At 45.2% G+C, this 18075-nt stretch overlaps 1 protein-coding gene across 4 annotated transcripts in view; it reads right to left on the bottom strand.

The window, feature by feature from the left end:
- Positions 1-666: 666 nt before the first annotated feature.
- BOD1L1 (biorientation of chromosomes in cell division 1 like 1) overlaps positions 667-18075 on the bottom strand; it is a 61445-nt gene continuing 44036 nt past the window's right edge. For 2 of the 4 annotated variants that reach the window (XM_025051700.1, XM_015594844.2), the window contains exons 14-26: positions 17925-17982; positions 16376-16446; positions 15672-15744; positions 13702-13820; positions 12034-12118; positions 11627-11700; positions 10441-10516; positions 10322-10356; positions 9238-9283; positions 7652-7701; positions 7470-7554; positions 6909-7062; positions 667-1920 (exon numbers count right to left, since the gene is read on the bottom strand). In XM_025051700.1, the coding sequence (XP_024907468.1) occupies positions 1797-1920; positions 6909-7062; positions 7470-7554; positions 7652-7701; positions 9238-9283; positions 10322-10356; positions 10441-10516; positions 11627-11700; positions 12034-12118; positions 13702-13820; positions 15672-15744; positions 16376-16446; positions 17925-17982 (1050 nt within the window). In that variant the 3' untranslated portion in view covers positions 667-1796. The other 2 variants (XM_025051699.1, XM_025051698.1) reach the window with 2 other exon arrangements.

Genomic DNA, 18075 nt, shown 5'->3' with positions numbered 1-18075 from the left:
GGCGGGCACCGCCACCCTGCCTAGGTGTCAGAGCCGCTGGAAGCTGATATCCGCTCCAGAACAATCCGTATGCAGTTTCAATATTTAGTTCTAACTTTAGTAAGAGGCAGCATTTCCTCACAACCCAGTCACCTCGTCCCCACAAGGTCACGGCCAAGGTGGGCACGCCTAAACTGAGCGACACTGGTTTAACTCTGAGAATCCATCTGCAGGCAGGCACTGCTGGCGAACTGACCCGAAACGAACAGTGCAGAGACTGTTAGTCAACGCTGGAGCCTCGGATCCCAGTCTGGCTTCTACCCTCGACTAACTTTAAGACGACTCACGTCAGGTTTTTGAACTTTGGTTAAACTCATCCCTATAAACGACAATGAGGAACTCATGTTCGTCTCCGAGGTCCCTTCCAGAGCTGATGTCCCGTCCTCCCGAGAGAGATGCCATCAGTGACTCACAGTCGACCGTGAAAGTGGGTCAATATGTCTAAGAGCAATTATTTAAAGAAAAGAAATGGTTTTCGCAGGGAGAAATTCTAAAGTTCAAGAAAAGAAGATTCTTACCACAAAAGTTTTGGGAAACATTTTATAATTTATATATAAAATCTCAGTAAGAAACCATGTAAAATGACAGAAATATCCACTTTACATTGAATTGAAAAAAAAAAAAAGTCACACACTGAATGTAAATTTTAATTACAAAACAAGAATATGAATAAAACACTTAAAAATAATGTCAATTATTTGGCAACTCATCACATTGCTAGAGACAAATTTGATCTTAAGAAAAGTTTAATCTTATGAAAAACATAAGTTGGACAGTTTGCTCATATGGGAGTTAAAAGATGTTTAAAAAAGAATCTGGCAATAATGCCATTTTCTCCTGAAATAATTATGTATAAAACAACACAAAATCCTGAAGCATGATAGGAGCGACCTAATTGTCAATGTATTTCCCTTTGACGCTACGGAAAGGACACGGTTAAGCCTCGGAAGGGCAGAGAGGAATGAACAGGGACGGAGGGGTTTCTGCCGCAGGTGACACGTCGTGACTCGACCTGAACCAGAACCTTATGCCAGTGAGGCTGGCAGTCAAGTCACAGATGCCAAGTATACTCTAAAAACAAGTCACATTCTTAAAAAACGGAGTCCCAACTGTGAGCAGAACAGCAACGGCGACCCCGGGGCTGAGCTGTCGCTGGAGCACATGCACGAGTCTGTATTTCCTGCCAGAGCACAGTTAGTTACAGGCAGGCAGAGTCCTAAAGACGCTTCTACTAATGGCTGCATAGCATTTAAAACCCTTTCTTATTAAAAAAAATAATAAAATAAAATAAACAGATATATAGTAAAGTTCACAGATAAGTTTTCTCTGTAAAATAAATAAAGTGTTCATTGATTAGCATCATACACCGAGTAAAATACAACCTATTTTTACATGTTTATATACTGTACACGGATGACCAGTAGGCAGCCTGGTGTCTGATGGGCTGGAAGGGTTTGTATTAGTGATGTGTCGCATCAGGAAATCCCAATTTCGAATGTTAAAATATACAACTACTTTGTTTTGAGTTCAGATACAAAGTAAACTTATTTTCCTTTATCTGAAATAAATGTACATAATATCTTCTATGAACAATAGTTTATAAAGCTGTTTAAAACATAACAAGAAGAAGCTTGCACCTAGGAGCTTACAGCACATGCATGTCCTTTCCCTGGTTTAAAAAAATAGCCTGCGGCCCCCGAGGCCCGAGGCTCGTCCCTCGTCTGGCCACCGTGCTCCCGCCAGGCCCGGGCGGCCGGTCAGCACTGCCGCTTCGCCTTCTTCACAGGGGCCTCCTCCACCCTCTGCTGGCCTCGCGTGCGCGCCCCGGGGGGGCTGGCCTCTCTCTTGCGCTTGGTAGAAGGGGACAGCTGTGCCTTTGATCTGCAGTGGACAGAAGTCGAGGCAGTGGTGAGCGTTAAAAGGCGCTGCTTCAAATGATTTGGGAGTTATTTTTAAAAGTGGAAGATTTCTGAACTCGAGAGCCAAGGAGAAGGACCCCGGGTATCGTGTCTACAGGAAAAGGGCTGCAGAAGGGCTCGTGCCAGCTGGCTGGCTGCCGGCTGCCGCACGCCCACTCGGAGCGCCGGAGGGGCCGTCGGAAGCCCCGCTCCGGTCCTGGTGAGTTTCTTCTCTGGGTCCCGGTTCTTCTAGCTATAAAATAACCCACGGCGAGTCCCCCCACACTGCCCCAAGTGGACACAACAGCAAGAACACGGCGGGACTGCGGCCCGCGTCTGCGCAAGCGCGCGGCAGGCTTCGCACAGCGACCGCCGGCGGCGTGGAGGGCGCGTGAGGTCCGGAGTTCTAACCCCGCCGCCCCACGCCACAGCCTGCTCCCGCTCTCCGCTCCGCCACCAGAATTACCTGTTGGAAACGTCGGTTCATCATGTCACTCCCCAGCTTATCTGGATCTACACCTACGGGTGTCTATGTCCATGCGTTTCTCTCTCGGCTCCTGGCTGCGTTCAGGACAAGGTCACCCAGAACACAACGCACAGAGTCCTTAATGCTTTACCCTCGACTGCTCTAGGGTCCTGCCACAGTGCTCCCATTCCCTAACACGTGATGCTCTTTTACACTGTCATGCTTTGGCATGTGACATTTTGGACCCCTCACCCCTCACCTCCCATCTGGCAAACCTCATTTTAAGCCCCAGTTCAAAAGTGAGTCCTTCTGGGCAGCCTTCCTCATCACAGGGCAAGCGAAGTCCCATGGCACATGTGTCCTCATCACAGCACTTACCACCGCAATTTATCCACTGGGCATTTTCAAACTGCACGTGACAGCCATTATTTTAAAACAACGTATTGATAGAACACAACAGAAAATACCCCTGATAGCAGGTCTATTAAGTTTGGCTCATGAAAATTTTGTTTCAGTTACAGCAGCAGTAATGCAAAATATATTCTTATTGTGGGATGACGTTGTTTGAAAGTCATATACACGTATGTCTCCCCATCAGACAGGAGGCTTCTCTACACGGCTGCTGAGTTTTATTCATTTTCCATCTCCAGTGCCTAGTACAAAGCCCAGCACACGCTGGCAAGCAATAAATGTCACATCAGAATGAAAAGACCTGGAAAGCTAAAGTTGCAGGAAATGGAGAAATGAGACTACCAATAGAAGGCACACTTTGCTTATTGTTCCTCTGACAGCAGAAGTAAATAAACTTATACTGAACTACATACGGCTGCATATGATGCAGTTTCAGCACCATATCGCCCACGTGTGATTTGAGAATGACCATTACAAAAGCCATCGGAAAAGCCACCAGTCACTAATCAAGCACCCAGCCACTGAACGGTGAGTGTCCCGCACTGTGCTAGCTGCCACACAGCAGGGAACAGAAGCTCTGAGTCAGTGTGCTTCTTCCTCGCTGTGTGAGCGTGGTAGGTCACCCAGGCCCCGTCCTTCCACCCAGAGTGTGGTCTGTGACCAGCGGTACTGGCATCACTTGGGAGCTTGTCAGAACTGCAGACGCTCAGGCTGTGCCCAGACCTCCAGGGTCAGAGTCTGCATCTTGGCGGGAGCCTCTGCGACTGGTCTGCTCACTCCATTTTGAGGAATAAGGGGACAGGTCTTTCTGAAATTCTTCTCCTCACATACAAAATAAGGATAAATACTGTGTTTTACTTCATGAGGATCAACGGGAGAATCTGCGTGAAAGGTGCCTGGGACTGCAGCCTGCTTCCCGTCCTACCGCATGGAGGTGACAAGTATGCTGTGAAGGGCAAACGTGACAAGAGGCGTCAAGACAGCTTTCGTATACTGTGAAGAGTCTTGTATTTTTTGATGCTACCATGTAATGTACAGGGAGTAAGACAAGTCTCTGATCTCAAGGACGAAACTTATAGCTCAGAGGGGAAACGAAACTAATACACCTCAAGTAATGGCAGACGCCACTGTCACCTGCACACGTCCTGGCCGGAAGCACAGCAGGAAGGAGAGGGGAGGATGGGTTGAAGCAGGCGAAGAGGCGTCCTGAGGAGGGTGGGCGTGAAGGACAGAAGGACCCGGCTTGCTGGGGGCTGGTGGTGAGGGCACCCCAGAAAGAACGAGCACAAGCAAAGGGAAGGCAGCAGGACCCAGCACAACCTGGGCGGCAGCCTGGTCATCAGCCTGCAGTGGGAGGCACAAAGCTGGCGGGTGGCTGTGCCTGAAGTGGGAGCTCTGTCACCTCATCGCCTCTCCAATGCCCTGGCCAAAGCAGAAATGACTCTGGCTGCTCGACCACGAGGCGCTGAATTAACCGAGTGTTCAGGTCTGTGACCACCCAGGGAGAACCATGCCTTCAGTCTTGGTAAGCAGGAGTCGCCACGTAAGGCTCACAGGTGTCGAGGACAAGCCTGGGCAGGAGGGCCACGAAGTGAGGCCAGCCTGGCGAGGCCACCGAGAATCCCTCTGCACCCTTCCTATTCCGTTTGGAGTAGGTTTCCACGTGGGAAACCAAGGATCCAAAGACAGTTATTTGCCGAGACAAACATCTTCAAGGAACTTGAAAAGAAAGCATCACGGGACCCAACAGTCTCAGGGGTTAAAGATGTTATGAAGTGCAGGCAGGAACTTGCCTTCCTAACGGGGGAGGCTTACTAACCTTTTCACTGGTAGGTAACTTCTCCTTTGCTAATTTTTGGCGATTTCTAGGAGACACTGGCTGTGGGCTGCCGAGTTTGGATGGCGCACGTGTAGATGGCTGGCTCTGGCACTTTCTGAGCCAGACTGTGGGACACTGGGCAGCGGTGGCACTGACCACTCGGGCCCCGGGGCTCTGTGGCCGAGTCAGAGAATGGGGACGAAAGCAGGGAAACGGCTGGTTTTCCGGACCGTCACTTTTTCTGTGTAAGACACTTTAGAGTGATTTAGAGAAACGTGAATCTGTGATACACAGAACATATCTTGGCCAACAAGATAAAGATCCCGAAAGTGCTCAGCAGAAAAAGCGGCCGAGATCTATGAAAGCACGACTCGTCGGGCTGAATGCGAGGGCCCCGGCCGGGCCCACAGGGTCCACGGCACAAGCCAGTGCCGGGTGAGGGACGCTCAGACTCACGGCAAAGCCCTAAGACAAGGGCTCGCGGAGCGGGCTGCAGTTCAGGCTGCGGGGGCATGCGACTCGGCTGCACGGTGAAGCACGGGCTCTACATCATGAGATGGGACAGTCCCCTCCGCGTCCATCAGCCACACTCGGCGCAGGGTGAGGCAGAGAAACCGAGGAGAACGGGGATGAAGAGAAGCCCCGGCAGCCGCTCTGGAACGGTGCAGGGCAAGCTGGCCGGAAGGCCCCGAGCGGGAGCCGCAGGGGGGCCAGCTGCTACTGGACACGGGGAGGCGGTGCCCGGAGGCGGTGGCTCTGCCTGCCACTGAGGTCTGTGCAGAAGCACGAAGGCCTTTCCCGAGGAGCTGCTGGCTTGGTGACTGGGGCACTGATGGGCTGGCAGGACTAGCCCGCCGAGGCCCCATCGACCGAGAATCCGAGATTACGAAGACGCCGGGGCCCTGGAACCCATCGACCAATGCCAAGGAATCCGAACTGAAGAGAATCCGTTTGCAGATGAAGTTTTCAAGGACACGAAGGAAGGGCACTGAAGAATAAATTTTACAAGCAAACCCAGTAGCTACTTCTCGACACTCACTTGGCGATGCCCAGAAGGCCGTGCCACTTTCTGAGGTGGCCCCTCCTGCAGCGGGTGACCTTTCCATGACTATTTAAGGCAGAGCTGGCGGGGTGTTCTGTACCCTCTCCTGTCAGCAGAAATCTTGATTCTGCGACTTCTACTCATCTGAGCTGCCCCACCTACGAGGACAAATACGAGACCGCTACCTTCCCTTTTAGCCACGTCAGCTCCTAAAGCTTTTCGGCTCTAAAATCCGATTCTGAAAAATTAAACTATGGCACAAATGGCTAACAACATGCAAGTGTGGAAGAATCAGAAATAGGTTGATTTTAAGTCTTCACGAAACAGAAGGCACTATTAGCATTATGCTACAGTGACAGGTGTTAATAAGTGATAATCTTGAAATGCCTGTTCCTGAACTTTTTGATTAATCTCAAGTAGGAAATTATAGAAGATGAGACCAAGACTAACAGTTTGTGAATCACATTAAAAATGGGAAATAGTCTTGCTTTAGAAAAAGCTGTTAAACTGTAAAGCGATGCGACGTCTCTCAGCGTGTGGTGGGGGAAGAAGCGGGGACGGAGGCGGGCAGGTGTGACGGCGCGCGGGGCGGGGATGCTCCCGGCCGCGTCAAAGGGCTATGCCGAGCCCTACAGACTGTAACATAAGCTGTGGCTGAGGCGGAGAGTCCACGGCGTTCCCCAAACTCATCCGACCACGGTCCTCTTTTTTCCAGAGGCTTCTGGCTATGCTAGGGTTTGGGAAACATGAAATTACCCATTGTGTAAGTTACAGAGGTCGCGCACAGGCAATTTCACGTGAGCGACCTCTCGCGTGGCACTGGTTAGACGCACCGTCCAGCAGTGACGGCGAGGCCCGCCCCTCCTCGCACGGGAGCGAAGCTCGCAGCACGGAGGGCGGTGCGTATGTACCTGTGTTTTCACCCGCGGTGCTCAGCACAGTATCAGAGACATCCACTCACGCTCAGCCAGTATTTGTCAAGGAACTGAATGGGTCCCACCAAACAGGTATCTAAAACCTGGGAACGATTCTGAAGTGATCCTCGCTAATGGTTTAAGACAGAAAACAGGCTCCCCAAGAACCGGAATGTCAGCGGGGTCTCTGCTGAAGGCAAATGAAGGGAACCGCTCGTACTGTGACACGAGTGGGTGAGCGGACAGTCCCGTGACACCCGAAGCTGCCTGCGGACGGAGACGCCGGCGAAGTCTCCGGAAGCTCCTGCTGCCCCGTTACCTCTGAGCCTCCGATCTGGTGGCCGATCGCGTGGTGGCTCCCGCGGGCTCGTCGTCTTCCTCCTCTTCCTCCTCCTCCTCAGACTCTTGGTCTTTCTTGTCCTCAGTTGCTTCAGACACTGACTTCTGGCGTTTTCTTTCCGGTTCTGAGGATTCTGCTCAAACGGAAAGAAGGGTAACAGCCGGATGCACGATCCCGGAGGCCAGAGTCATGGCGTTTAGAACGCAGGACTCCCGGGGGCCTGGAGGCAGAAGAACTGGTTTTCCATATCCTTCTTGTTTCTGCACTGGAGATTCACAACTGTTTAACTTAATCTCAAACACATTCGGGAGAGTTTACTCAGGCAGTTCACAGCCAGCATTCGTGAGAAAGTCACATGTACTCAGAGAAGCATCTGGGATGTAGCATTTCTGACACGGGATTAGAGCCATTTCGCACGTATTTATGTAATATTAATACTAGCTGTACCCCACTGAATGTTCCCTCATCCAAAGAAAAACGCTTCAAAAGATGGCTGCGAAATGATGAGGCTCTGTCATTAAGCACCTGCTATGAACATACCGGCATCATCGGACAACGTGAGTGAACGCTTGGGCTTTCTTCCTCTCCGACGCAGACTTGCTACTGTTTTTTCTTCACCATCATCCTAAAAGCAATAAAATTGAAGTCGAAAGGCCTATCCGCTGAGCAGTTACTGAGTTTATTTCTAAAGGACATATATTGATAAGAAAATTAACACTTACATTGCTTACACTTCTTTCTTGAGGAATGCCTGTGTCTTTATTGGATTCGTCTTTAAGAAAAGAAAGACCTCGGCATTAATACTTTATTAGTATAAAATTAAACGTCAATAGTCTGGCCCGTTGTCTATGAACGCAGCAGTGTTAATTAGCGCATTCTTATAAAATTCATCACTGTTTTCTATTGGCCAAGCAAAGTCTGAGTCGGAATACCTGGCACAGAGCAAATGGAATGGAATGCAAGTTGAGACACCAAGACAGTGAAGATTTGTTACTAATAAGCTGTGATCTGGGCAAATTCCTTAAATTCCCTGAGCCTCCGTTTTCTCATGTGTAAGGAGTTGGGTTAGACCATCTTTATGGTCCCTTTCGGCTCAGATGCTCTGAGCCCAGAAGAGGAGGAGGAAGGGGACATTGAGAGAACCCCTGAGATGTACCAGGATCTGTAGGTCAGGACTGCAGCCTTCACTGAATTCTCACTGTAGCTCTATAAACATTACGATCCCATTTTATAGTTAGGAAAAGGTACTTCTTATTAGCGAGGAGACTTGAGAAGTTCCCTTTCCGAGAAGTTCAATATATTGACGTGGACTGAAGGGATGAACCAAGAAAAAAGGAAGACAGGAGAACTCTGTCTTAAACTGTTAGTTTAAGACACATCATCATCACCAGATTCAGGAGATCACAGCTAAATAACAACATAACTACACAGCTTGGAGTCTTTAAAGAGCATTCACGTTATGAACATTCTTTTTGTATGGAATTAAAACATTATAACATTGTGAATAAAATCTGGTTAAAAGCCAAACATAAGCAGAATGTCTCCCTTTAAAAAAATCGAACAAGCCTTAATCTTCTAAGAGATAAGAAAAACTGAAATATGATCATGAGATCACACATAGTTAAATGCGGAGAAATTATTAAATTTTACATTTGCTCGACCCTGGTGATCAGAATACATCCTACCCTGATCTGACCATGTTACTTATTTGATTCAAAATAGCTGTCACATTCATCTTTTTGCCTATGTCAACCCTTTAAAACCCACCAATGACTCTTCTTGATTTTATGTAAAAAAAGTTAAACCATGAAATAAATACCTATACATTGTAAAAATTCAGGAAAATGCAGGCAACAGTAACAGATGACATGGAATGTTTCCATTGTCCTACCATCCAGAGCTAATCATTATCAACATTTTGGAATGAGGACAAAAATCCTTGAAACAATTTTATCTTTTGCATCCTGGCTTGGTAAGCTGCTCTCAAAATTCTTCTGCGAACAACAGACTCTTGAGCTGAATTCCCGTCTTCCTGATGAGAATGCCCAGCTCCCAGGCTGATCTATTTCTCCTTCACGCATAACCAATAAATTGTGGTTCGCAAGTGGCAAAGTTCCCTCCCTATTTTGCTTTTTCTTGCCTTCACCCTCCCCTCCGAAGGCTTCCCTGACTTCGACAACTGAGAACGGCGCAGATCCCAGATCGCAGGGAGAGCTGACAGGCTTCCAGACAGCCGTTTTCACCAGTGAGGCCAACAGCCTCCCTGCTGCTTCCTTACGCCACACGGGGCAAAGCTGTGCATACAGACCTGTCTGCATTACTCTCAGTCTGCCGCCAGGTGGAGACTGTTCTACCTAAATTTAAACAAACAAAAAACTGAAATCAGCAGTTTGTCATCATCTCACAGAAAATCGGTGATGCACAGGAGGACTGGGGCCTTTGTTTATTATGCTGGCATGGAGGCGGACTATTTGGAGCCTATACTTTGCAGCTGCTGAAGTGTACCAAATGGACGTGGACGCCTATGCTTTTTTAGTGCTGTCCTGGCATCTGCTCAGCCACTCTGCTGCTACGCTGGGGGCGGGCCCTGGAGGAGACGCGGCACAGCCCACTGTTAGTATTCCCCAACCCCGGCAAACGGGCTCACATGCTGGTAGATGCATTCACATGTGCCTCTTTAATCTTGTTGTCTTATAATAATAATAATAATAACTCTATGAGATAAGGTATTGTGATACCACTTTATATGGAAAGAAACTAAGTCTCAAGAGGGTCACGTGATTGGCCCAATGTCACAGACCTGGGAGTAAGTGGCAGAGTTGAGGCTTCAATCCCATTTGCTTTTGTCAGGTCAGTGGACATGAGACTGTCCTTCTAATAATGCTGTCACTGAAACTCATGTAACGAAACCTTGATACAATGAGTTTGCTGGGTATAAAACTTCAGGGTCAAAGATAAGGAATGTTTAAAAAGATAAAGTATCACTGAGGATTTTCAGCATTGAAATCAATGTACAATTTATTACAAAAGGAATGCCATAGAAAGCAGTAAGAGGGTGAGACACATCAGATGCCACTATCTAAACACCATATAATACAGCAAATTTCTATTAATTTTAATTAAGGGCGATAAGAAGGTAAGTCCCTTTTATATAACCAAACTCATAAGGAAGGCAGGAATCAGACTGAAGAACTACTAATATAATTATGCTTCCATGAAGATATTAGTAATCAAGATATTATTAGAAAAGTTAGTCAATGGTTTATTTAACTCTTTTAAAGCTTTTTAAATACTTAAAAAAAAATAAAGTTCAAAATACTAGATACTGCAGTGTACTCTTTCCAGGTCAAGAGCAAACATTTGAAGAGTTCTCGTCTTTTGCAATTACTTACAGTGACAATGCCAGTATCTGTTTTGCAGTCTTCTTCTAAAAAACACAAAAATAAATCTCACTTAGAAAATCAGTTGGAAAAATTCTTGTGTGTGAAATGAAAACACACCATACACCTACTTGTTTTTAGCGTTGTTTCCACGGGGTGTTTACGAGGTCTTCCTCTTTTTCTTTTAATTATTACTGGGTGATCTTCCTGAGGAGAAAAAGAAAAAAAAAAGACAGCAATAAAAAATAATTTCATCCTCTATTACACAAATACTATCATGTTTTCTCAAAATGAGATTGGAGTTTCTTCCTGAGAGCGCTCAGACCCCAGCTCTGTCACTTACGGAATATATATGGCTTTGAGCTCAGACCCCAGCTTTGTCACTTAGGGACACACATATGGCTTTGAGCTTAGTGCTTTGTGTCTCTCAGCGCAGCCCCCTCCCCTCAAACGCCGGTAACCACAGTAGAGACTCAGAGTCACGAGGACGCTGGGACGACAAGGTAATGCCAGCAAGTGCCTCGTGTTCACCTTTACCTCTAAAAAATACATACGTTCATTTAATTTGAGTTTAGTTCAAGTCATCTGTGACCAAATGTTATCCCTTATAAAGCTACTGGAGGCCTCTGAATTTCTCATACAGGAGTACGAGGAAACAGAACTATTAAAAAAGTTGTGTCTGGACTGGCAAACTTGGCAATGGTTCTCTAGAAGACCTGGCTGGAGTACAGGTTGTTTTCCTTGACGTATGGGCCTGGTCCCAGACCACTGTGATTTTGTGCCCTGCTGGGCAATGTGCAAATCCAGATGGGCTGAGGGCGGGCAGGCTGGAGGTCCCCCTGCTCCTGTAGCCTCCCAGGAGTCTCTGCCCTTGCCTCATGAAACTGGGTCCCCTGTGGCACTCCCTGCAGGCCTTCTGCACACCCCGCTCCTCCCACTTTGTCCTGTCTATAGACTCCAGGGCATAGTAGGCCATTTTCTGACCCGAACTGGGACCTGGCTTGGCTGTGCTAAGCTGCCAGGTCAGGAACCTGATGTGGCCGCTGGGGTACAGCTCTGGGCTGATCCTGTGTGGCTGTGACAGAAACAGGTCTCATACAAATGTGTGGACGAGATGAGGACGAAGAGAACGAAATTAATCAAAATGACACTGATAAAATGCACTTCATGAAATGGTGTCCCACTGCACTTAAAAAAAAAGCTCCTTCAACTCCTTCAAAAGTACTCAAGACAAACTTGGAACAGCATTTCATGCACTTGATTTGTTTTTGGGCCTGAAAGAAATCTGAACTAGTAGATACGACACACCTTCCTTACCTCCTGAGATTTTACGCCGTCGTCGTCATTCTGCTCCGCCTTGTGGCCGGTGGTACCACTGCTGCTGTACTCATCTGTAGAGAGGGCAGAGCTCAGTCACTGCTGGGGGCCAGAGTCGGTCTCACCGCTGCGACACTACCACAGTGACCTACGCACATGGGCGCACACACTCCACTCTCAGGCCTACGCCACCCGGCTTCGTAAGCCGGAGGCTGCTTAACTAAGCAGCACACTTTGGTCAGAAACGACACGCAGGCCCTATGGACAGTAAGCACGTGTGTGCCTGCATCACAGAGGGAAGGCAGAGGAAGAAATGCAGTTTCAGCTGGGGAAGCCTGGCAAGAGGCTGGCTGCTTAAAGGATTGGTTTCTTCTCCAGACGATTTATCTCAGAGACTCCTTACTCACCTTTCTCTTCCATGGCCCTGGAGGCAGTGCTGTTTGTGTTAGGACTTGTTTTAGACAGCTCCTCCGAATCTCCAGAGTTCTCTTCCTACAGGGAAGTCAAACGAGACAAGAAGCTTCTTTTTCAAATGGCCTTCATTTATCCTCCCAAAGTTGTCTTTTTTATTTGAAAAAAACAATTTCCTAGGGGTCTTTTAGAATAGTTTGTTGGAAACTGTTTTAAAAAAGTAACTATTGTTGTTGCTAGTGAGACTATAAAAAAGATAAATTCTGAGGGCAGAAAAACACAAGATAAGGTTCAACTATAAAGCAACAAGGCCACTCTTCTTTTTCTTTCGCCTGCAAAATGGAAATCATTGTTCTCCTCACGCTGCCCTTTGCCTTTTTGATAGAAACCCCAAAAGGAGATAGGAACTTGCAACAAATCCTCTCCTCTGTTGGGTGGTGGAGGACTTCGGGGAAGAGATAAGTGCTAAAGAGAATTTCTGGGTCTCCAGCTGGGCTGATTTACAGCAACGATCTCTCAACGGTTAAATTATTCACTTTGGTTGCAAAAAAGTTTTGAGCATGAAATACTGAAATGCTTATACTATAATGCTAATATAACATGTAAACAAACATATACAAATTAAACTTAAAATCAGAGTACTATTGTATAATATTAAAATATCTATGTGATTTCTTTACTGAAAATGATTAAGTTACAGTTTATTTAAATTCCACATAAAAAATTGAAGAGAAAATACAAAGATGCCTTTTAATCTGCTTCTCTCCAAATTGACGAGTATTATCTCAGGATTCTTATTCTGGATTGGGCAGGGGAGTGATGGCCTTAAAAGTCTGTTTCTTCTCTTGGCTACAACCAACTGAAATTCCTGACCATATGTGACTTTCCCTCTTTGATTATTAAAATTCTTCTACTACTTGTTATTTAGTTCATCACTTATTAGGGGAAAAAGAGACTCTGAACTGGTTTCAGTGAACCGGAAGTCAGCTGCATATATTTTTATAAGCTGACTTAAATACTTTTGGAACAAGGTGGAAAAATATAAATTAGGGAAGGAGAGAATGAGGAGATGGAGTTAGCTGAGAACAGACAGTAACTACTGAGTCTCACAAATGGCAGAACACCCAAGAAGAGGTATCTATCAGCAACTGGAGAAAGCTGGGCTTAGAACAAGAGATGGCAGGGGTGGAAATAAAAGTCTGTAAGCCACTTCCCTGAGTCACAAGGTGGAAATAAATCACAGGAGAAAAAAGTAATGAGTAAGGCCCATCTTAGAACTACATATATTTTAAGAGTAGGAAGTAAGGTAGAGGGAAGGCAGAATAATAACATTTTAGAATAATATGTCACTGTATTTCACTGTTTTGGTATATCTGTAATAAAGCATATTACTCTTTGGAAGAAAGCATGCAGAAAACTAAAGAAAGCATGCTGAACAAAAAGCTAAACAATGATTATATCTAAACTGTGAGAAAATACAATCTTACAGTATACAATTATAAAGTGTAACATTTTTTGAAAGCCTCAAAAATATATACCTTTTATAATACAGTGATTATTATAAAGATACATAAAGTAAAAAGAACACTGAAAAAAATATAAGCATTCACAGTGATATCATTAGATTATCCCCCAAATTTAAAATGAACACGTGGATAGAATACCTTTGTATCTTGGGGCTCAGTTTCAGAACATGGCCTCTGTGCTGTTTCTGTTTTGGAATCCAGGACATCTGGATTATCATCTGTAAATCGGTTTGAACAGAATCGCAAAGGAATACAAGCTAAATGAAAAATGAAATGCGTAGTTCTATTTTAAGACAGTTGGAGACTATTTTCTTAGGCTTGTGATACAGTGAAGCCAAAGTTATTCTAAATTTATATCATGTGATTTGAACACTGAACAGTGGCCTCGGCCCTGGGAGAGCCTCGCCCCGCCGCCCCAATAATAATATAAGAAATTTGCAAATGCTCTAAATGACACCAGTGAGACAGCAGGTTCTACGGAAAGGGCTTAGGGCACGCAGAGTCCCCAGAGACACTCTAACTTCCTGCATGAGTGACCTGAGAGGTACAGTTTAGTGAGGGAGACTACGAGCTTGGTTGGGAATCAGATTTATGTGGTGGAGATGAAGTCACAACCTCTCAAAACCTTACTTTCTTTACTTATAAAATGGCAATAATACCTAACTCACATAGTTATTGTGAATGGGTATAAACTACCATGGATAATACCTAGACGTAGCATGAACTCAATAATTATAATTACACGTTCCTCGAAAACGAGTTTGGAGAGGATATAAAGAAAAGGGAATCCTCGTGCAAGGACCTAGAGGGTATTATGCTAAGTGAAGTAAGTCAGAGAAAGACAAATTCCATATGATTTCACTTGTGTGTGTAATCTAAAGAACAAAATAAATGAACAAAACAAAACCGTGACTCATAGATAGAACGAACTGATGGCTGCCAGATGGGAGGGGGGTTGGGGGGCTGGGTGAAAAAGGGGAAAGGATTAAGAAGTACAAATTGGTAATTACAAATAGTCACGGGGATGTGAAGTACAGCACAGGGAATATAGTCGATCATATTGTAACAACTATGTCTGGTGCCAGGTGGGAGCTAGACTTATCGAGGGGATCACTTCGTAAATTATATAAATATCTAATCACTATGTTGTACACCTGAAGCTACAATAAAATAATACTGAATGTGAACTTACAAAGTAAAAATTAGAAACAATAAAATAATTACATGTTCCTCACTAAAAAAGCAGTCTCTGATTGCCCATTCTTTCTCACATATTATTTAATAAGCATTGATCAGATTTGTACTTTGTATCAGGTATTAAAGTCCCCGCACCGTATAATACGGTAGCCCCGCAACCACATGTGGCTACTGGCATTTAAAGTAATTAAAATTACATACAATTAAAAATTCAGCCTTTCATTCACAATGACCACATTCAAGTGCTCAGTGGTCACACCCGGCTAGTGGCTACTGCGCCGGACAGGACACACACGGAACACGCCCCATCATGGCAGCGGCTCGACTGCATGGCCCTTTACAGACCACGAGAAAGTCGACAGTGACGCGCACACGGCGACACACGCGCCTTTCCTGCAGTGCTTCGCTGGCCCTGCGGGGCATTTTATGATCCAAAAGGAGGAACTGGGTGGCACCTGGCTGGATCCCAGGCCCAGGTGACAGAGCTTGGGTTTGTATGAGTTCAGGGGTTGGGTCTTCTGCAAGAAACAATGTGGTTTCTAGGTCAAGTCCAGAAAGACCCTGGAGGTGTCAAGCCAGTCTGGAAACAAACCAGACTCCAGAGCTGTGAAGTAGACAATGACAAATGACCCTTGAACAACGTGGCTTTTGTTTTTAAAAATCTGCACATAAATGGACCTGAGCAGGTCACACCTGCATGGCTCAGCATCAACCAGATCTCTGATCCTCAGCTGGGAATCTGAGTGTGGCCTGATCTAAGTTACAGGAAATCAGGGCCCTTACCCCTCGTGTTGATCAAGTGTCAGCTGATCTACCCTCTAGAATTTTCTGTTATTGGCCCACTACTTTGGATGTGAAAATAATATGGTTTTCAAAGATGGCTGAAACAGGAAGAAATATATTCTAAATACCCAGTTCATCTTCTGAAGAGGGGTAGTGCTTCTTTCTTTTTCTTTTGGGAATATGCCTTTCTTCCTCTTCAATCTGGAATGAAGAATGACCGTGTTAAAAGCCAATAGCATGTGGATCCAAATCTACTGAAACGGGGGCACGCTGTTAGCTTCTTGCCTTTAGAATACATTTTTATATAAATTAAAAAAAATCTAGAATAACACTTTTGGCATCTAGATTTGGATTAGACTCATTTTCTAGGTTTGAGTCTTTTTTTGGGGATTCAAATGTAAATTCATAGAAAATACCCAAATCTGTTTTTGGCTACATACTGTATTTCAACAGTTTTAAAATTAAAAAAAAATATATATATGTGTATATATATTTCTTATTTTATCATCTCTGCATTCAAGCTATCTCTTACAACAAGTGACGTATCATAAATAAATTGGTGGTGTTTTTCTCCTCTCTTAGTGGCCCAATAAAAGCCTGATGAAAGGCAATACGTGAAAAACACTCCTGACTATACGACATGGAGACACCCAAATAATCCTGGCTCCTGCCACGCTACCAAAGCATTATAAGAACATAAACAGATAAAGGTGACATGGAGAACTCTTAGCAAGCCTATTTTATTTTTAATATATACAAAGTAAAGTCTTCGTGCATGGGTGAAACCCCTACGTATAAAATATGAAATCTTGAGTTTCTTATTAAAACCCACCTCTTTAGGATTTGCTTCAACACTGTGACCTCTTACGGCTTCCGTGTTTTCTTTTCTACCATTGGATATCTCTGAGTAATAAATACAAAAAAACACCTTAAATATTTATTCATTCTATTACTTATTTCAGGGCTGCGTGTGGCAGGGGGAAGGGAAACGGGGAAGCACACTTTACAAATGATGGGGATGGGACCCTCATGACATGTATGTCAGGGAGGCCCATGGATTCCATGCCTAGCTGTGAGTAAAGGAGGAAGATAACTACTGGACTTTACTTGGCTGACTTCGCAGCCGTGTCTGCCCAGTGCATGTCACAGCACAGCATGAAGAAGTATGACACACTCAATGCCACAAGTCTGACAGCACCAAATACGGGAGGTGTAAAGTGACAACTGGTACACCACCTGGGGACAATTTGGCACGTTCAGTAAAGTTGAAGAGGTGCCCATGAACCCGGCAATGCCATGCCTAGAGTCACAGGCACACTGTGTATGCACTGGCACCGGATCGCACATGGCCGCTCTCTGTATCTGAGAAACATTGCAAGAAACCTAAACGTCCACCAACAAAATAAGCGAACAAGAAGAACCGGTACATCGCACGATGGACACGAAATGGCAACTGAAGTGATGGAGCTACAGTTACGCACATCAACGTGACCAAATTTCAGAACGTAACGCTGAATGAACAGGTATGGTGGACAACACAGCTTCTGTGTGACAATCTCTCCCTAAAGCGTGCAACACAATGCGACATGCTACTTAGAGAAATATACAGAGCAAAGGCAGCTTGTGGTTCCCTTTGGGTAGATAAAAGGAAGAGAGTGGGATTAGAGGGGGTATAATGTGGATGTGGATTCAACTGCATCTGTCACATATCTAAAAAAGAATCTGAAACACGTAAATTTTAGGATGTGACAAAATGATGCATGGCATAACCTGTTATAAAAATAACTATTAATAACTGAATTTTGGACCTGAACATACGAAGAGGTTATTAAGACATCTTTCCCCATTTTTGGACTAGGAAGTCAACAGAATCAGTAGGAATAAAGGAAATTCTATGTTCTGCGTGAGAATTATCCCTCTGCAGGTGGTGGCCTCCATGGGTTGCGTGGAATGAAGCCCAACCCCCGGGAAAAGACCTACATAAATGTGTTGTCCTGACCTGTACCAAATTGAGACCGCCAGTCGGCAGTTAACACAGTTAAGTACTCAGCACAGAACTTCTCTGGCACAAACCGCAGGGGAGTATACACTTTGTATTCACATTGGAGTGAGCCCACTGTGAGTTTACTGGCAAAGTCAGTGGCTATGTAAGGCGAGGCACCACACATGAGTTGCACAGCCTTGAACGAGCCACTGGGCCTCTCCACCCTTCGCTTTCCTCCGCTACAGATGTGATGCTGTTAACACTCACCTTATGGATTGCATTAATTACGAGAGAAAATTGCAAAGTGATTAGCACAGGGCCTGGCACATAGAAGACACTCAACACGTGGTAATAATAATTGCTATTAAAATTACTGCTATGAAATTCATTAACTTACCTTCTTTGTTAGATTTGCTGTGAATTTCTTCACTTGTTCCTGAACCTGAATTTTCGACCTAAACACACAAGAGAAAAGGTCGTTTATAGATAATCTGACAAGTCTTAAAGAAAGAAACAAAAGAAAGAAAAAAGAAAAGAAAAGAAGGGAA

Source organism: Pteropus alecto, unplaced genomic scaffold, assembly GCF_000325575.1.
Source record: "Pteropus alecto unplaced genomic scaffold, ASM32557v1 scaffold5, whole genome shotgun sequence".
NCBI classification, from domain to species: domain Eukaryota; kingdom Metazoa; phylum Chordata; class Mammalia; order Chiroptera; family Pteropodidae; genus Pteropus; species Pteropus alecto.
The sequence above is the reverse complement of the archived record's forward strand: the minus strand, read 5'-3'. Positions and strand labels throughout refer to the sequence as shown.